General features: G+C 43.3%; 1 protein-coding gene across 1 annotated transcript in view; it reads left to right on the top strand.

Moving 5' to 3' along the window:
- The window catches only part of ankar (ankyrin and armadillo repeat containing), a 295,797-nt gene that overhangs the window by 167,992 nt on the left and 108,486 nt on the right, over positions 1-19,319 (top strand). Inside the window, exons 10-11 of the mRNA XM_078551294.1 lie at positions 6,577-6,821; positions 12,292-12,460. Of these exons, the coding sequence (XP_078407420.1) occupies positions 6,577-6,821; positions 12,292-12,460 (414 nt within the window). The remainder of the gene's footprint in view (positions 1-6,576; positions 6,822-12,291; positions 12,461-19,319) is intronic.

Genomic DNA, 19,319 nt, shown 5'->3' with positions numbered 1-19,319 from the left:
TTTTAAAATTTAATTAATAACATGTCCCTGTTCATGTGACAGAGTTACATGAGGAGATGTGTTTTATTACATTTTTCAATTCTTTTTTTTTAACAACTCTTTATCTCCCTGAGGCAGCTCTGTGCCTCGGGGAGATTCTGAAGCGCATACTCGTGTGCATGCGTGAAGTTCGCACTTGCCCCGCTTGCCCTCCTTCCCCACTCGCACAGGCAGCGCTGAGTGCTGCCGCTTGCTTTTCATGCTGGGCAGGCATTAATTGGACCGCCAGCGTGAAATCGCCTTCCGGCCTAGATCATGGGCAGCGGTCAGCTTCCCGACCACCCCTGCCCACCCCCGCCGAGCCTGCCCAACAAGGGCTAAATTATGCCCTTAGAAAACTTCCCAAAGATACTTGAAAATCAAGAGGTAAATGGGAGCAAGAGATTTAAAACAATTGCCATCACCAGGGAAATGGTACTGGGATATTAGACCTAAAGGCTGTCAAGTCCCCAGGACCTGATGGCCTGCATCCCAGGGTCTTAAAAGGAGTGGCTGCAGAGTTGGTAGAGGCATTGGTTATAATCTTCCAAAACTCCTTAAATTCTGGAAGAATCCCTGCTGATTACAAAATAGCAAATGTAACACAAGCTAGATGGGAAGATAAACTATGGGGAGGACACAGAGAGGCTGCAAATAGATATAGACAGGTTAAGTGAGTGGGCAACAAGATGGCAGATGGAGTATAATGTATGGAAGTGTGAATTTATTCACTTCGGTTGTAAGAATAGAAAAGCAGAATATTTTTTAAGAGGTGCGAAACTTGTAAGTGTTGATATTCAAAGAGACTTGTGTGTGCTCGCACAAGGAATACAGACAGTTAGCATGCAGGTGCAGCAAGCAGTAAGAAAGGCAATTGGCATGTTGGCCTTTTTTGCAAGGGGATTAGAATGCAAGAATGAAGAAGTCTTTCTGCAATTGTACAGGATTTTGAAAGAGTACATCTGGAATAATGTGTGCAGTTTTGGTCTCCACATTTAAGAAAGGATACACTTGCATTGGAGGCACTACAGTGATGCTTCAACTAGGTTGGCCCCTAGAATGAGAAGGTTGTCCTGTGATGAGAAGCTAAATAAATTGGGCTCATATTCTCTGGAGTTCAGAAGAAAGAGAGGCAATCTCATTAAAATTCTGAAGGGGCTTGATTGGGTAAACACTGAGAGATTGTTTCCGCTGGTCGGGGAATCCAAAACACAGAGGAACAGTCTCAGGATAAGGGACCAACCATTTAGGACTGAGATCAGGAGAAATTACTTCATTCAAAGCATTGTGAATCTTTAGAATTCTCTGCCCCAGAGGGCAGTGGATGCTCCATCGTTGAATACATTTAAGGCTGAAATAGGCAGGGAATTAATAGGTAAGGGGAGCGGTGGGAAAATGGAGTTGAAACCCAAAATCAGACATGATCATGTTGAATGGCAGATCAAGCTCGACGGGTGACAAGTAGGCATGTGCAGGATTTTTAGGTCATCGGGCGGGCGCAATCAGCTGGTCCGGGATCGGCCAGGAAACAGGCTGTCGACAGCGATTTTACACTGGCTGGCCAATTAATGGCCAGCCAGCATGAAGCGCATGCTAAAATGCTCTGCACTGCCAGGGTAGGGGCAGGAAGAGGGCGGGCCCTGACATAAGCGCAGGCGCAAGCGAACACTGATTGAAAGCTCCCTGAAGTCAGAGAGCTGCCTCAGGGAGCAGAAGACTTCAAAACAATTAAATAAAGATTTTAAAAATCAAGAAAAAAATGTCCAAGCATCACAATCAGTTACCTGAACATATACATGTTAAAAATCCTGCCCATAGATTTTTCTTTTTCTTTCATTTAATAACGGAAATCTCATCCCGCCGTTGGATGAGGTTTCATCAAAAATGCAAAGTCCGCCTGGCAGATTCGCTCACCCACCAACCGTAAAGTTGGACGGACCACGAAAAATCAGGGACAATTGGAACTTTAACAACTTTAATTGTCCTCTTAATTGTTTTCGGGCACTTTCCCGACACTTGCGCATGCCCACCGACCAAAATATCACGTGAGCACTCGTCTGATGTCATCTCTTGCGATTTTGGGTCCAACCGAGTAGGCCGCACGCCCGCAAGCCGACCTAAAAATTCTGTCCCATATGTTCTACTCCTGCTCCTCTTTCTTGTGTTCTTATATTCAAGAAAGGAGGGAGGCCAAAAGCAGGAATCTATAAGCCAGTTAGCCTAACATCTGCTATAGGGAAAACGCTAGAATCCATTTTTAAGGAGGTTATAGCAAGAAACTTAGAAAATCGTAATGGGATCAGGCAGAGTCAACATGGTTTTGTGAAAGGGAAATCATGTTTGACTAATTTATTAGAGTCTTTGAGGAAGTAACAAGCAACATGGATAAAGGGGAACCTGTAGATGTGATGCACTTGGATTGCCAAAAGGCATTTGATAAGGTGCCACGTCAAAGGTTGCGACACAAAATAAGTGCTCATGGTGTAAGGCGTAACATATTAGCAATGGTAGAGTATGGTTAAACTAACTAGAAGCATAGAGTAGAGCTAAATGGGTCATTTACAGCTTGGCAAGCTGTAACTAGTGGAGTGCCACAGGGATGAGTATTGGGGCCTCAACTATTTATGTGGGCGTCGCTAGCTAGGCCAGCATTTATTGCCCATCCCTAATTGCCCTTGAGAACATGGTGGTGCTATGACCACAGCAGATGTTAATTGCTGAGCAAACCATTCCCCAGAGGGAGGCTTGGCTTACCATTTTTTTTCTTGCATTCTGAAAATGAGAAGAAAATGTACTGATCTCTGCAACAAGAAGTCCAGTGACACTTTTGGGATTTTAAAAAATTAAAAGTATAAGTTTTATTATCAAGAAGAAAAGAAAATTTAGGCACACAAGATTAGTTACACAGTTAAAATTAGTCTTACAAAACATTCCCCCAAAAGACTCCCTACTTGGTCAGACCTATAAATGAACAACTTCCAGGCAACACCCCTTATAGATGTTTAATTATAAAAATCCAATAATATTACCCAAGGCAAACTTTATTAAAGCTGTATCCGCATACAACCTTTTTGTGATTTGTGTACCAGGACGCTGTAGCTTTAATAAAGGCAATACCACATAACCTCTTAAACTCTCTTCTGCTCTGCTGTGGAAATCCAAGACTTAAGAACATGACTGCGTTTTGTAGGCCAAGGCTTTTCTGGCATGACTGGATGGCTGATTCAAGCTGCATCTTCTCCCAGCCTGGAGCTGTTTCCAGGAGATCTTCCTCACACAGTCAGCAGCCAAACACCAAGCTCTCCTTAGGAACTCTAAAATACCTTTTTTCCCCTTTCATCTCAGGTTCCATTGTTCTCACACCTCTTTGAAACTCAAATCATTTCAAATATAACATCCTTCTATTTCGTCTCTACTTTCAGGTCAATAAAATGTAACATACCCATGGAACTCCTATAAGATGCAAAAATGTATCTTGTACCTCTGACTTCCCTTTGATATTCAAACGAATTCTCAACTTATCTAAAAATGCAAATGTTAGATCCAACCTATTTATTTGTACCTCGAGCCACCACAATATCTCATTAAAAATGCACATCTTACGCCTCTATTCTTTCATGTCTTAAACCTCCCTGACAACCTATTCCTAGTGACTCTTCCCCAGATTAATCAAATCATTTACACACACACACAAACACACACAGCCTTCTTCACAGAATAATACATTATTCTCCAAAAATATTTTTTAAAATGACATCTATTCTCCCAGTGGTGAGCTGCCACCTTGAACCACTGCAGTCCCTGTGGTGTGGGTACACCCACAGTACTGTTAGGGAGGGAGTTCCAGGATTTTGACCCAGTGACAATGAAGGAATGGCAATTTAGTTCCAAGTCAGCATGGTGAGCGGCTTGGAGGTGAACTTCCAGGTGATGGTGTTCCCATGTGCCTGCTGACCTTGTCCTTCTAGATGGTAGTGGTTGTGGGTTTGAAAGGTGCTGCCTAAGGAGCCTTGGTGAGTTTCTGCAGTGCATCTTCCAGATGGTACACACATGCCACTGTTTGTCTGTGGTGGATGGAGTGAATGTTTGTGGAAGGGGTGTCGATCAAGCAGGCTGCTTTGTCCTGGATAGTGTCAAGTTCCATGAGTGTTGTTGGAGCTGCACTCATACGATCTATATCAATGACTTGGATGAAGGGACTAAATGTATGACAATTAAATTTGCCAATGACACATAGCTGGGCAGGAAAGTAAGTTGCAAGAGGGGGTAAAAAGTCTACAAAAGTTTATAGATAGGGTAAGCGACTGGGCAAAAATTTTGCACATGGAATATAATGTGGGAAAATGTGAATTTGTCCACTTTTGGCAAGAAGAATAGAAAAGCAGTATACTATTTAAAAGGAGAGAGATTGCAGAACTTGGTGGTACAGAGTGATCTGGACATCCTGGTACACAAATCACAAAAAGGTTGTATGCGGATACAGCAAGTGATTAGGAAGGCAAATGGAATGTTCACAATTATGGCAAGGGGAATGGAATATAAAAGTAGGGAAGTTTTGTTGCAGCTGTATAGGGCCTTGGTGAGGCCACACCTGGAGCATTGTGTACAGTTTTCATCTCCTTATTTGAAAAAGGATAAATGCAGCTCAGAGAACATTCACTTGACTCATTCTTGAGATGAAAATATTGAACAGGTTGGGTCTATACCTAGAGGAATAAAAAAAAGAGAGACGATCTTATTGAAACATATAAGATCCTGAGAGGACTTGATAGGGTGGATATCAGGTGGATGTTTCCTCTCGTGGGGTAGACTAGAACTAGGGAACACAGTTTAAAAGTAAGTGGAGTCCCCTTTTAAGACGGAGATGAGGAGCTTTTTTTCCGTCAGAGGGTCATTAGTCTGTGGAATTCTCTTCCCCAGTAAGCCATGGAGGATGGGTCATAGAATATATTCAAAACTGAATTGGATGGATCTGTTATAGACAAGGACATCAAGGGTTATGGGGGCTGACAGGAAAGAGGAATTGAGACCACAATCAGATCAGCCATGATCTTATCAAATAGAAGAGCAGGTTCAAAGAGCCGAATGGTCTACTCCTACTCCTGTGTCCCTAAAGAGGGATATCAAACTGATGACCTTTCATCTGTTCTGAAATCTTAACTCTGTTACTTTGTTCACAGATGCTGCTGGACCTACTGAGCACTTCCAATATTTTCTATTTTTATTTCAGATCTATAGTATTTTGCTTTTATACCTATCCACACATCATTAATAGTCAAACTAAGAACTATTTTATCCCATATAGTGTAGGTCAGTTTTAATAAGTTGAAATCTCCCTTATTGGATGCATCATTGTCCCCTGAACTTTACTGCCACAAACCTCTGTTGGTTGTACATAATTGAAAATGTATCTGCAATATGAAATATTATGAATACTCACAGTGATTTTTTTAAAAATTCTTTCAAGGGTTTTGAACATCACTAGGAAGGCCAACATTTATTACCCATATATGGTGCTGAGCCACCTTCTTGAAGTTTGGTGTAGGTTCACCCAAAGTGTTGTTAGGGAGGAGGTTCCAGGATTTTGACCCAGTGACAGTGAAGGAACAATGATATTGTTCCAAGTCAAGATTGCCTGTGATCCGGAAATGAACTTGCAGGTAGTGGGGTTCCCAGGCGTCTGCTGCCTTGTTTTACTAGGTTGTAGAGGTCACAGGTGATGGTAGAATGGGGACTGAGTTACTCACTGGAAAATGGAATTACAGTACAAGGCACTTTTATATTGATAGTGTGGTGACAGAGTTAGGAAAAAATACACATACTGCTATTGGAAGTCATAAAATAAACAATTCAAACTCCATACCTTTGACAGCTTAACGTTTTTTGAGTCCTAAGGAAAACAAGCTTTTATTTACTTTGACTCTCAAATGAGGTCATTTGCATACAGTGGCAGTAAAAAGGGAAGGGGCCTTGATGGTCACAGGTCTCCACTTTTTAAAAATTATTTCATGGAAATTGAGCATCACTGACAAGGCTAATATTTGTTGCCCATCCCTAATTGTCCTTGAGAAGGTGGTGGTGAGCCACCTTCTTAAACCGCTGCAATCCACCTGGTGTAGGTGCACCCACAGTGCTGTTAGGAAGGGAGTTCCTGGATTTTGTCTCAGCAACAGCGTATAAACGGCAATGTAGTTCTAAGTCAGGATGGTGTATTACTTGTAGGGGAACTTACAAGTGGTCATGTTCCCATGCATCAGCTACCCTTGTCCTTTCAGTACCACTTTCCTAGAGTCCCAGCAGCAATGTGAAATTGCCTATAAATTGGATTAAGGATACACTGTGCTTCATTGTCCTGAGCTGAAGACTTTTCAGCTTAAGAAGGGCCATTTGACCCTTCTTGTCTGCTCTGAATTTACATGTCTTACGAAAGCTTAGTTTAAGCAGTCCTATTTTCCTGATTTCTCAACAAGCTCCATAGAAACATTAAAACTTGCTGGAAAGTTTGAGAGAGTACACTGTGCAATACATAACAATAACTTTTTCAATTCTTTTATTTAGATAGCGTTCCTGCTCTTATAAATCTGTTACGCAGTAAGCATGAGACACTGCAATGTATTGCTGCTGCTGTGCTGTGTAATCTTTCCACCTATGCGGCAGTCTGTTACTCAATAATAAATTATGATATCATCCCAGTGCTTATTGGATTACTGCACAGTCAACACCCCGAGCTTCAATCTCGTTGTTCTGTCATCCTGTGTGATATTGCCCAGATTGAGGATAATGCCAGTCTAATCACTTCCCTTGTAAGTAATGCTTGTTTATAGCACAGAATTTTATAAAAAAAAATATATAGTGCCATGTGTTTTCAAAGAGATGAGGCATCATAATTTTTGGGCCCCTGTTTTGAACTGCAGAGTGTTTTGACTCCTTTTATTGAACTGCAAAATGTTTTAGTATTTAACAAAACCGCTACACTTTTAAAAGTTTGTCAGAGTACAGTTTCTGCTAGGTTGCACTGGTTTTTCCAGTGCAATTTGCCTAAAATTGCCCAAACTAGCACAAAAGATCAAGGAATTTCAAGCATAAGTTATGTCCACCGCAAATTGAGTTTCTATACTCTTTTATGCTGGCTTAAAACATTGTGCTAGTAGCCGTCCCAACCCATAAACTGGCCATGACCCCAGGTCAAATTAATCACCGTGCTATATTTCTGCTACTTATGAGCCTTTGAGAAGGCTCTTAAAATTAAGCTCTATTTTTTTAGGCTCAAAGGAGCTAATAGGGCACTTTTAAAAGCTTTTAAAAATTAAAAATATTTAATGTACTCAAACTGATTGCTGTACCCCAATTAAACTAGTAAATGATTCTGCATAGATTTTTTTAAAGTCATTTTCAGTTACTTCAAATCCAGTTACTCATAGGAGATGGATTAGACACTGAATAAAAATGCGTATTTTTATAATAAATCCAATTTCATGTGTAGAAATAAAATTCCTCCAGGTGACCACTTAAATATATCAAGGAATATTTTTAATACAAAAAATAAACATTTACACTTGAAAATGCTATCTGACTGCACTTGTTCCTGGAAAATTTTATGTTTGCCATTATGCAGTTGGGTTTAAACAGAAACTTGAAGCACAAAATCAAAAGGAAAACTAGTAAATTTGCATCCAGATATTATACCCAAATAAGAAACTCTACCCCATCATGAGCGGAATCGTCCCAGATTTGCACTAAGTGCGTCCATGCCATATTGTCATAATTATGCATTCCCAAGAAACACGCGGTTTCCATTGCAGGCAGGCACTCATTCGTCATTATCTCGCCATTTCATCGCGCCAGGCACCATATTTAAAATGCAGCAGCGCACACCTCTCAGTGCTTCCAACCCATGACTGCTGCAAAGAAGACATGCCCCTGAAAGGCAAAAGCAGCTCCCAGGTTCAATGGTGCATCCCTCAAGTGCCTTTTGGATGCAGTGGAGACTCGCCATGATGTCTTCTACCCCCTCTCTGGCCGCAGGATGGGCAGCAACATCACCAAACCAACTTGGGAGGCGGTGGCAGTGGTGGTCAGTGTTGCCGTCCTGCAAAAGAGGACAGCCACCCAGTGCCGCAAGAGGATGAATGATCTCCTCCATTCTGCAAGGATAAGTCACTCTTCTCATCAGTCTCAATTCACACACTCACAAACCCATCACACATCCATAGAGGCCTCACTCATTGCCAGTTCAAGGGACATCACCGTTCACTCTTTCACACACACCTTCATTGTCTTCATCCTGTCCATGGGACCACTCACCGCCCATACATGCCAGGCATACTTACCATCTGGCCTGACGGACATCCTGCTTACACTCTCTCCATCTCTATTAATGCAGGACAAGCTGGCACATAACAAGAGGGAGAGGTCGCAGACTGGTGGAGGAATGCCTGAAATCAAGGTCCTCACGAAACATTGTGCATAAGATAGGTCCCATATAATCGACATGGAGGCGCACCCATGGCTGCTCCAGCCATTCCTATGAGTGCAATAGAGCTAAGCATGGGAGCTTTCGCACCTGCTGGCATTGAGGACAGCTTTTGACAGAGTTTCGATATCCAAGCCTATGCCTGGCCACCACAAATAGCTGCGTGCGAGCATCTTCATTCTGCTAATGCCCGGGTGAGCACTATGTAGCTCGGCTAATAACGGCCTTTGCTCCCTCGGGCGTCCAATAACCCTTGCTCACCAGAGTAATATGCCGTCCTGGCAGGAGAGTTTATATTTGCAATCAGAATAGGGCTTCATCTCCTTGGATTTAGATCCACCTGAACAACCATTCAAGACCTGCTCCAGGACGTTAGACAATAGTGGGTCCTGGCTTGTCCACTCATGGATTTATCTGGTCTGAACAGGGGAGGAACCCAGAAACTTTAGCATTAAGACTAGTTCCTGGGGAATCAGAGCCTCCCCGTTATTAGCTGGCAGGGAAAGGCGGCTTAGTGCATTGGCATATGCGATTTGAGTGAACAAAAGTGTATTCATAGGCAGCTAATATTATTGCCCATCTCTGGATGCGAGCCGATGCGGTAGGGGGTATCGCTTTATCTTCTCCAAATAATCCCACTAGGGGTTTGTAGTCTGTTATAATATGGAAATGGAGACCGTGGAGATATTGATGAAACTTCTGGATGCCAAACACAATAGATAGCCCTCTTTTTCAATTTGGGAATATTGTAGATTGGTTATTGTATAACCAATCGGAGCCATCTGCCATCCGATGTGAAAGGACAGCCCCTATTCCATAAGGGGACGCATCATATGTTAAAATTAATTCTTTCTTGGGGTCAAAGTGGATCAACAAGGCCGACAATCTTAGCAATCATTTCACTTTCAGGAAGGCATCCTGGTGTGGGGCTTGCCAACTCCTTTTCTGGTTCTTCTTAAGCAGGCTGTACAATGGGGCCAGCACAGTCGAGAGATTTGGGATGAATCAGCTGTAGTAGTTTACCAAGCCTAAGAAGGCCTTAAGCTCTGTGGTGTTTCTTGGGGCAGGTGCCTTGTAAATGGCTTGGACTTTTCCTTCCACAGGATGCAAGCCCTGCACATCAACCTTGTGGCCCAAGTAAACTACCTCCTTGGCTTGGAACAGACACTTCTCTTGTTTTAAACCCGCTTGTGCAAAACATTTGAGCACCTCTTCTAGATTTGCTGAGTGTTCATCGTTGGTCAGTCCCGTGACCAATACGTCATCCAAGTAAACGATAACATGGGGCAATCCTTGGAGCAAGTTTTCCAACGTTCTTTGGAAAATAGCACACACCTAGGAGACCCCAAAGGGTTGATGTGTGTTTTGATACAATCCTCGGTGTGTATTAATGGTGATAAATTCCCTAGAGTCTTTTTCCAATTCTACCTGCTGGTAGGCATGGCTCATGTCTAATTTTGAATGTGTGGTGCCCCATACCAACTTTGAATACAATTCCTCATTTTAGGTATCGGGTGTCTATCAAGTTTAGTCACTTTATTGACAGTTAGCTTATAGGCACTGCATAAATGCATGCTTTGGTCCGGCTTCAGTACAGGTACGACGGGTGCCGCCCACTCAGAAAATTGCACTGGTTGTAGGATGCCCAGTTTTTCCAGTCTGTTCAGTTAGGTTTCAATCTTGTCCTGTAGAGCATAAGGGACTGGTCTGGCTCTTATAAATCTGAGGGTTATGTTTGGGTCTACATGGATTCTGGCCTGTAGCCCTCAAATCCTTCCTAGCTCATCATTGAAAATGGAAGCATACTTTTGCAACATTTCCTGTAAGCCTTTCGTTGTAATTTGAAACATTTCAGCCCATTGCAATTTAATCTTTTTGAGCCAGTTGCAGCCTATTAAGCTGGGGTCCTCTCCAGCTACCACTATCAAAGGCAACCTTTCAGATTGATCTCCATACATCACCAAGACTTGACCTAACCCTTTCAGTCTTATTTCTTCACCCGTGTATGTTCTCAGTTTAGTGTCCAAAACTTCCAATCTTAAAGGATGGGTTCCTTTACTGAGGTATCTTAATGTACATTCTCCAATGACGGACAATGACAGCAGCACTGTTTTCTGCTCTAATTGTCATCTATTTCACAACTTGGTTACAGATTCTCTTTCTAATATTTTGCTCACCCGTCTTGTAGATTCTCACTCATGGTCTTACAATTTTTCTATGTTCATCTTCGTTGCCAGTTTTATGTCTTGAGTCTATGAGTTCACTAGTCGAGTAAACCTGAATTGCACGCCTTCATATGCACTTGTTAGTTGATGATTATGGAGAGAGACCAACATAAGAACAAACTGTAATTGTTTATTGCAACAGAAGACAAAGCACTAAATCTTTGCGTGCTCCCACAACTACCTCCAGCTTTAGACTTACAGTTAACCAGTAGCCCAAGCTGTACAGTGATTGGTCAATTGTCACATGGTTAGTCCACCTTCATTCTCTTAAAGGTACCACATACCACACACACAAAGCACTCCATTTCTCCAAGTTGGAACCCTAACAATGAGGGCTGGGCAGAAACCAATTCATCCTGAGTAAGTGTGAAAAACTCATCCATTATTCTCCATTGATTAACAATGGCTGTTAGCTAAGTCATTCTGAGTGGACAAAACCAGTATTGGTCATGTGACTGAAACTGACTGGAAGTTTTAACCTAAAGACCCAGAAAGACCTAGGCACTCTGCAGAAAACACCAAAAGAGACAGGCACTGTGACGAAAGGCTTTGTCATTTTTGCCTTAAGAACCCTGAGGCTATACATCTTAAAAGAGCCTCCAGCCTGATTCTAAAACTCCAAATCCGCCTGTAAAGAAGTTGGACTTCATAATACAAAAACCGCAAGTGCCTAGCTTCGTGATCTGTTGAACATTCATCTCTTCAAGGGAATCCTGCAATAATCCTAATGTCCAACTTCAGTTATTTTGACCCATTTGCACAATTCAAGAGTGTAAAAAAGACTCCTATTTTTATTGGGCCCCAGCAACTGCTCTTCTTCCACAAATCCAACACGTGAACTCTGAACTACTCTTTTGGTTAACAACTGGTAAAAGTATACTATTTTCTTTAACTGTACCTTTTGTGTGTTGGGGGTGGGGGGTGATTGGTGTAATGTTTAGACTTTAGGGTTGAATGTGTGAATAAATGAGCCTCTTTTTTAAAAAGCCACAAAGTCTTGCTGCTGTTATTTCTAAATTGACCACACACTCCAGAGGCTAAGTACCACAAATCTTCCTCTCCAAAACCACACTGATTACGGACAGTAAGGGAAAGCATGCAAGAGTCTCAGTTCTCTCTCAACCCTGTCCATAGCATAGAGATGATCAAAACTGTGAAGGATCTAGACAGTGTAGATGGACCGAAATTGTTTCAATTGATGAAAGGTCAAGATGCAGAGGATACAGATTTAAGATGGTTGACAACAGAATCAAAAGTGTCATAAGGAAAGATGTTTTTATGCAGTCAGTGGTTAGGATTTGGAATCCACTGATTGAAAGATAGCTGGAGGCAGATTCAGGTTTCCTGAAGGGAAAGGATTTGCATGGCTGCGGGGAAAAGGTGAGGGAGTGAGCCTAGCTAAATTACTCTTGCAGAGAGCCAGCACAAGCATGACACGATAAATGACCTCCTTCTGTACTATAACAATTGTTTATAACTTGTTTTATTTTAATCTTAAATTTATATCTTTTCTTCAACTCATTGGAACTGTGTCTAATTAAGCATCCTTGAATACTTATCCTTTCACTTTTTTAGGGTGCAATTCCTCCCCTGGTGAAGATTTTAAATTCTGAAGTTGAAGATGTGCTGGTCAATGTACTTAAATGCATCCGGAAATTATGCAGCAATAATCCAGTTAATCAGACCTTAGTAGCTAATGAAGGAGCAATTCCTTTATTAGTGCAGCTGTTAAGTGTAACATCAGGTGATTTTTTAAAATGTTTTTCCAAAATCTAAGTCTGGATTTTATGTTCAAGCAAAACCCTAAGGGTAGAATCTTACCTATGGCGGGCGGGAGCGGCCGGGGGTGGGCGCGGAGCCGATCGCCGACTACGATTGGCTACGCATCGCCATTTTACGTGGGTGGGCCAATTGAGGCCTGCCCAGCATAATGCATGGTCGGTAGCGCTCAGCACTACCTGTGCAGGCGGAGGGGAGGAGGGAGAGGGGGGGTCTACACTCTTTTGCGCATGCACGGGAAAGAGCACAGCAATCTCCCTGAGGCACGAAGCTGCCTCAGGGAGATTAAGTGGATAATAAAACTTTTTAATAAAGGTAGTAAAAAATTATTTAAACATGTTCCATCATGTGTGACATGAGCTGGGACATGTTTGTGAATTTTGCAATATTTAATTAATTATTTTATAACACCTTCAGGAGACCTCATCCCGCCCATGGATGAGGTTTCCTGAAAAACGCGAAGGCTGCTTGGGCCATTCACCTGCCCGCCAATAATGGCCTTAATAGGCCATTGACAGATCGGTGGGCATGCAGCCGCCTCTGGCGTGCGCTGCAGAACAAAATATCGAAATGATCCGCGATGACGCCGGGACGCACGCCCGAAATCATCGCACGTTAGCTTACACATCGTGCCCACCCCCGCACGCCGATGGCAATATTCTGCCCTAAGTTTAAATTTGAGGGGGCAATTTTCCCGACCATAAGTGCACTGATCTCACTGCAGTTTTCACGGTCAGCTAAATGACAGGAGGCATGCAGCATGACAGATTTCAATCAATAGAAGCTCACTATTTTGAAGAGGGAATTAATTTGTTGCTGAAGAATTTAAAGGCCTTTAGCAGAACACAAACGAGAATTAAATTTACTTACCTTAAGAATGCATAAGCTGCAATGTCTGCACAGGGTCCAAAATACCAAGGAACATCGGTAAAGGTTTAGAAGTCTTTCTACATGAATTCAGGCTTAGGAGGGAGATATTATTTGGCAAGCAGTGATGCATGTCATAAAATAAGCAGCACAACAGCTGGAGGTGGCCAAGGCATCTTGGACACAGTATGGAAACATTAGTTTCATGCATCTGTCATCATCCTCAATTTGGTTTGCATTTGGCCACCTAGATTTTACTGGATCTCGTTGGTATTATTTTGCCTGATTTTCTATCGAACACTGGCCATGCAGACAGTGTTCACTCAGTGCTAGTGGCCTGAGACAAATGGGTGTGCATAATGCTGCTCTGTCTCTTGGGGTGGCAGCACAAATGGGATATCTGGCAGCCATCTCCGATGGTAGCACATGTAGTCAAAAAGCTTCAGGGTTAGGCTGCCCATGCAGCCACACAATATGTACATGCTGCAGCTTGTCCATCTCAGGATTTTAGTGGTGTTGTTGATTCAATTGGTCTCAGATATTATGTTTTCTTTCTTAAACTACTAAATAAATGACACACTATCTGCAGTCACACGTGGATATGGCATACAGGAGCAGCAGACAATCTTGTAAACTTCCAAACAGGCGTTTCTTTGAATACTGTATATCCTTACATTGTCCCCTTCCATTTTAAGTTATTCTACTTTCTCCTCTTTCCTTATGTCTCAAAGAGATGCTGAGCATCTAACCCCTTTGTCAATGTCATAATTGAGCTAGCTGATAAGATTTAGATAAATGCAGCCTGAAATGTATTTGCCCTAATTTTGTTTCATATTTCTTTGCATTCAGGCAACAGCAATTCAGGATCCTGCCATTCAGGCGTCCTCCTAACACATCGTTTGTTACTTTACTTGTCCCATTACCACTCCCTTTGGCCTTGCACTATGAAACATTTTGACATTTTGGGCAGAATTCTGTTGCAGCTGTGAGTGTCCCAATGACGGGACGGGAAGTATGCAGGACTTCCACTCAGAGGCAGGACAGCTATCCACGTTCAATCATGTGGCTGTCAGCCAACTAAACATGGGGCCCGTATAATTGAGCGGCGGGGCCAGGTAGGAAGTTACTGACCCCACCGTTATCTCACGGGAACAAAGGCTCAGGTGCCATATTTAACTGGACCCTGAACAGGCATCCTGTTGTGTTCTATTATGGATCGCTTTGCTCATGAACCGGTTGCACACTTATCTGTTGCAGCTGAATCGATTACAATATACTGCAGATGCCAGAGACCAATATGAAATGAAGCACACACTATTTATTTTCACAAACAACAGAGCACTAACATGATGTGTGCTTCTCCAACCAGACCCTCCTCTAAACTAACATTAACATGGTACTCCACGCTACACAGCTATTGGGTCTTACAGTCACATGGTCAATCTGCTTACATTCTCTTAAAGGTATGTTACACCTCAGATTACGACATCCTCCCCCTGTACTTGAAAGTACATTTTACAATATATTAACTATTTACAAAAGTGAATTATTTACAAATTCAGTCTCTCAGGAGGCTTTTTCAAACATGTCGACCGTCATAGTTCTACGACTTCAGATGGTTTATTTGAGGCCTCCTTCTCAGGAGTTATCAGTCCACTAGGGTCCCCAGTAGGAACCTGTAAGTTTGCCTCCTCGACGGTCTCATTCTCAACGGGTCCTATAGGTACCTCCAAAGCAAGAGGAGTTCCTTCTACCAGTGGTGTAGATTCCAAAGGGCTCCTTTTCTTGTGGATCTGTTTCCCTTTACTTGATGTGATCTAAATGTCTCCTGATTATCCAACCTTCAACCAATATATGGTAGGACAGAGGTCCTGTCACTGCACTGACTTCACCTGATGGCCATTTGGTCCCATCTCCAAAGTTCTTTGCAAAAACTGCTTCTCCTACAGTGAAGTTTCTTTCACGACTTTGGTAATCGTGTTCATTTTTCTGGGCCTCCTGACTTCTCTCTACCCTCCCCCTAAATTTGGCCTTATGAAGCATATCCATGTCCTGAGACGCCCCTTCATTAATAACTCTGCAGGGGCAATACTGGTGGTCATATGTGGCGCAGTCCAATAGCTGAGCAGGAAATGTGATAACTTTGTCGCTATAGAGTCCCCTCTAATTTGTAATGCATCAAATATCTGGGGGTTGCTCCAGGATCCACGTGGATTTTAGCTTGTAGCCTCTGAATCTTCCCGAGCTCTTCCCTGAACACAGAGGTATATTTCTGTAATAATTCTTGCAAATCTTTCATTCTGAGTTGAAAAATCTCAGTCCACTCTGACTTTATTTCCTTAAGCCAGTTCCGACCAAGCAGAGTTGGACCCTCCCCTGCTACCACAATCAGGGGTAAGTTAGCAGACTGGCTTCCATACTGTGCTGGACCCTTGCAAATATCTTTTACTCATATGTTTTTGCCAGCGTATGTCTTTAGTCTGGCATCTGAGTTTTCCAGCTTTAGTGAGCAGCCTCCTCCATTCAGACACATGTTCCCCTATGAATGTTGTGGATGCGCTTGTATCTATCTCCATTCGAATGGGTTTTCTGTTGACTTCATCTGTCACGTATATTGGCTCTGTTTTACCCATTTTTAAGTTGTGTAGGGAGTAAATATCTGACTCTGTTTCTTCTGGCTCCTCCATTATATAAATTTCACAACTTCTGCCTTTTTGTTTGAAACTTGGCTTCAATCTTTCTTTACAATATCGCATAATGTGCCCATTGCAATGGCGGTAGAAACACTCGGTTTTTCTAAATTGTCGTTCGTTTGCAGGTTGTCTTGTTCCGATTCTGCTATTATTAATGTGGTTTTTATCCGTTAAACCATTGCTTTTTGCTGGTCTGTTAATAGAGGCTATTTCCCGCCTTTCCGAGGAGCCCTGCGCTTCTGCGCCATTTCTAACCGGTGCCTCCCTCCTGACGTGAAGAATGGCGCCATTTTGTGCTCCTTTGATTTCTTCTGAGTCCCTGACTGTGCTTTTCATTGTGAGCACCAAATCCAGTGCCTTACTGAAGTCTAAATTTGTTTCTGACAACAACCTTTTTTGAATGGCATCTTCATTAATCCCACACACTAATCGGTCTCTTAACCTGTCATTATTCCATGTCCCGAACTCTCAATTGTTATTTTAGCAACAGTTGTTTTAAGGCTGGTACATAGCAAGCAACTGTCTCTCCAGGGGCACAACACCTCGAATTGAATTTAAAAAGCTGCAAAAAGTTACCAAGGATTTCAGCTGAAAGTGGCTTTTCAACTCAGCAAAGCTGTTTAGAATCTGGGATGTTGAGTGCCATTAGACTACAAATTAAACCTTATGTTTTACTGCTACATGTCGGTAAGAGGATCGCCAGCCTCTTCTCCTCCCCCGATATGTCGTTGGCCAAAAAGAAAAATATAATGTGACCAGTCATCGAAGGTCTGATCAAACTGTTCGATGCGGCCAAATTGTGGCACACTGGAGGGAGACAACTTTGACGACTACAGTGAGGGCTTACAATTGTAATATACTTACAATCACCCTGCAGGGCATGGCTGATTCACTACAGTTGAGTTTTCATGGCTTTCTTTGGTGTCGTCGACTGGTCGTGTTTTGCCTCATCGCCAGTTGTTATGTTCTACTATGGGGTCGCTTTGCTCACGAACTGGTTGCACGCTTATCTGTCACAGGTGAGTCGATTATAATATACTGCAGATGCAGAAACCAATATGCAATGAAGTACATACTATTTATTTACACAAACAACAGAGCACTATCATGATTTGTGCTTCTCCAGCCATACCCTACTCTAGACTAACACTAACATGGTAGCCTGCGCTACACAGCTATTGGGTCTTACAGTCACGTGGTCAATCTGCTCACATTCTCTTAAAGGTGTGTTACACCTCAGATTGCCACACATTCACTACCTGAAAGCCAACATTATCTTTCTGCCTGTCTCAGATGCGGATTTTGATCTTAACAGCTGTCAACCACTCCAAGCCTGCTGATCCCGATCAGCTGTTGTCAGCCCATTCAAAAGTGGACACATGACTTAGCACAGAGGACAAATGGCCCCTGGTTTAGTGATACCTCCTTTCTCTACTCCAGGCCATCCGGGAATGACTGGAGGTTGTGTTTCCCTGTGATGGGAGCAGGACACCCTCACATCTTACCAAGGCAGCCTGGATGGAGATTGCAGCCTTGGGGCTGGGTCCAATGGTGCAAAAGGGTCAATGACCTCCTTCTCTCTGCAAGGGTAAGTAGCATGGTATAGTCACTGCAAAGTGGCATTCATGACAGCATTAAACAGTGTAAATGTGCAAGTGGAGAGGTATTCTAGGCTTCAGTACCAGATTGTGCATTTGGACTGAATATGTGGGAGCCAGTTCATGCTTTGAAAGTTGTACCAGTTGCTGGCGGGTGCATGTTTGGAATACTTATGAGGAAGGTAACATTAATTGTCATAGGCTTGCATGATCTTAAAAGGGTTTGCTGTCCATTCAGATAATTCTCAATCCTTCTGTCTAACTGTAGAGCAATAGACCGTATAACATAAAGGAATGCTTGAATACTGGTGGTGGTGTCCCTTACCTCCAAATATTGAACCCAGCAGAGGAAGAGAGGGTCAAACTGGCTGGGAAGCAGGACACGTGTTCAGTTGCAAATGTCAAGGCCTGAATGTCAACAACAGAGCGAGGATGTTTCCAACCTGGTATCGAGAACTGGGCATACAAGAGATACATGTGACGGTGCACTGGGAAAAGGGATTGTGCATAACTTGAAGCTAATTCTTTGTGTTCTCCACCATAGGTCCCCACAGTCTAGAGACACGTTGCTCACATTTTGGAGCAAACCAGAGTTCCACCTCTGAGGATGATGACATGGAATTGTCAGAGGATGCACTGTCACATCATTCCCCTGCACCCTCCACCAGCACAGAGGCAGCCACCTTGGGGGAATGCTTTGCCGATTAAGCTCGGGTGAGCACATCACAGACACATCACAGCAGCTGATAGAGGATGGGACAGCCAAGGTCCTTGACAGTTGGAGGACTGCTGGAGATCAGGCCCATGTTGAGCCCCATGCTGATGATGTGCCTCTGGGAACCACCGCAAGCAACCTGCTGGAGATGCAGACACAGGCAGCGGAACATCAGGCAAAGATGCCTGAGACTATGCGCAACCTCGAGCGAATGGTGAAGTCCATCCAAGCCATAAGTTCTGCCATGGCTCCTGTTTGCGAGCAAACGATTTCCTCCATGGAGAGGCTGGTGAACTCTATGTAGAGCCAGGTCCAACAGAACACTCAGTGGCTGCCGAATATGCACTCAGACCTGCTTACCATCACTCTGGCCATGGGCTCTATACTGCAATGATAAGGCGAGGGTGGGGGTGGGGGTTGGGGGTGGTGGTAGGCGAGGCACCTGGACCTCCCTCCAGATTTCCTTTCTGCTGGAGTCAGGGAGGTACCATCACACATCGACAAGGAGGAAGAGCATTAGCAATCCACCTCTGGGGTGTCATCTCAGGGTGCTCGAAGGCTGAGTTGCTGCTTCTCCTGCCCTCTGCCAGTGACCCCAGTGCTGCCAGTAGGTGAGGCCAAATTGGATGCACTTGCATCTGTGCAGGTGACTCTCAGCAAACTGGGGCCCTCTAAGCCTTGGACCACCATAATTAGCTGCCAAAATTATCTCGGGCATTGACAGCTGCCTCCAACTTAGGTGTGAATGTGAAGGTCGCAGCAAGGTGTAGTAGTTGAAAACATAAGCTAAAAACCTTCTAATGGCATAAAAGGTAGCACAGGTGTCCAATAATTCTATGACATTGTAAGTTTATGTGTAAAGTTTTGAGCACTTTATTCATGTGTGTTGAATGGTCAAGTTGTTGGGACTTTTGCAGCCAGACAGGAGCATTTAAGGGCTTGAGGCTTCAT

Source organism: Cetorhinus maximus, chromosome 11 (assembly GCF_964194155.1).
Source record: "Cetorhinus maximus chromosome 11, sCetMax3.hap1.1, whole genome shotgun sequence".
NCBI classification, from domain to species: Eukaryota; Metazoa; Chordata; class Chondrichthyes; order Lamniformes; family Cetorhinidae; genus Cetorhinus; species Cetorhinus maximus.
Note: the sequence above shows the minus strand (reverse complement) of the source record. Positions and strands in the feature narration are given on the sequence as shown.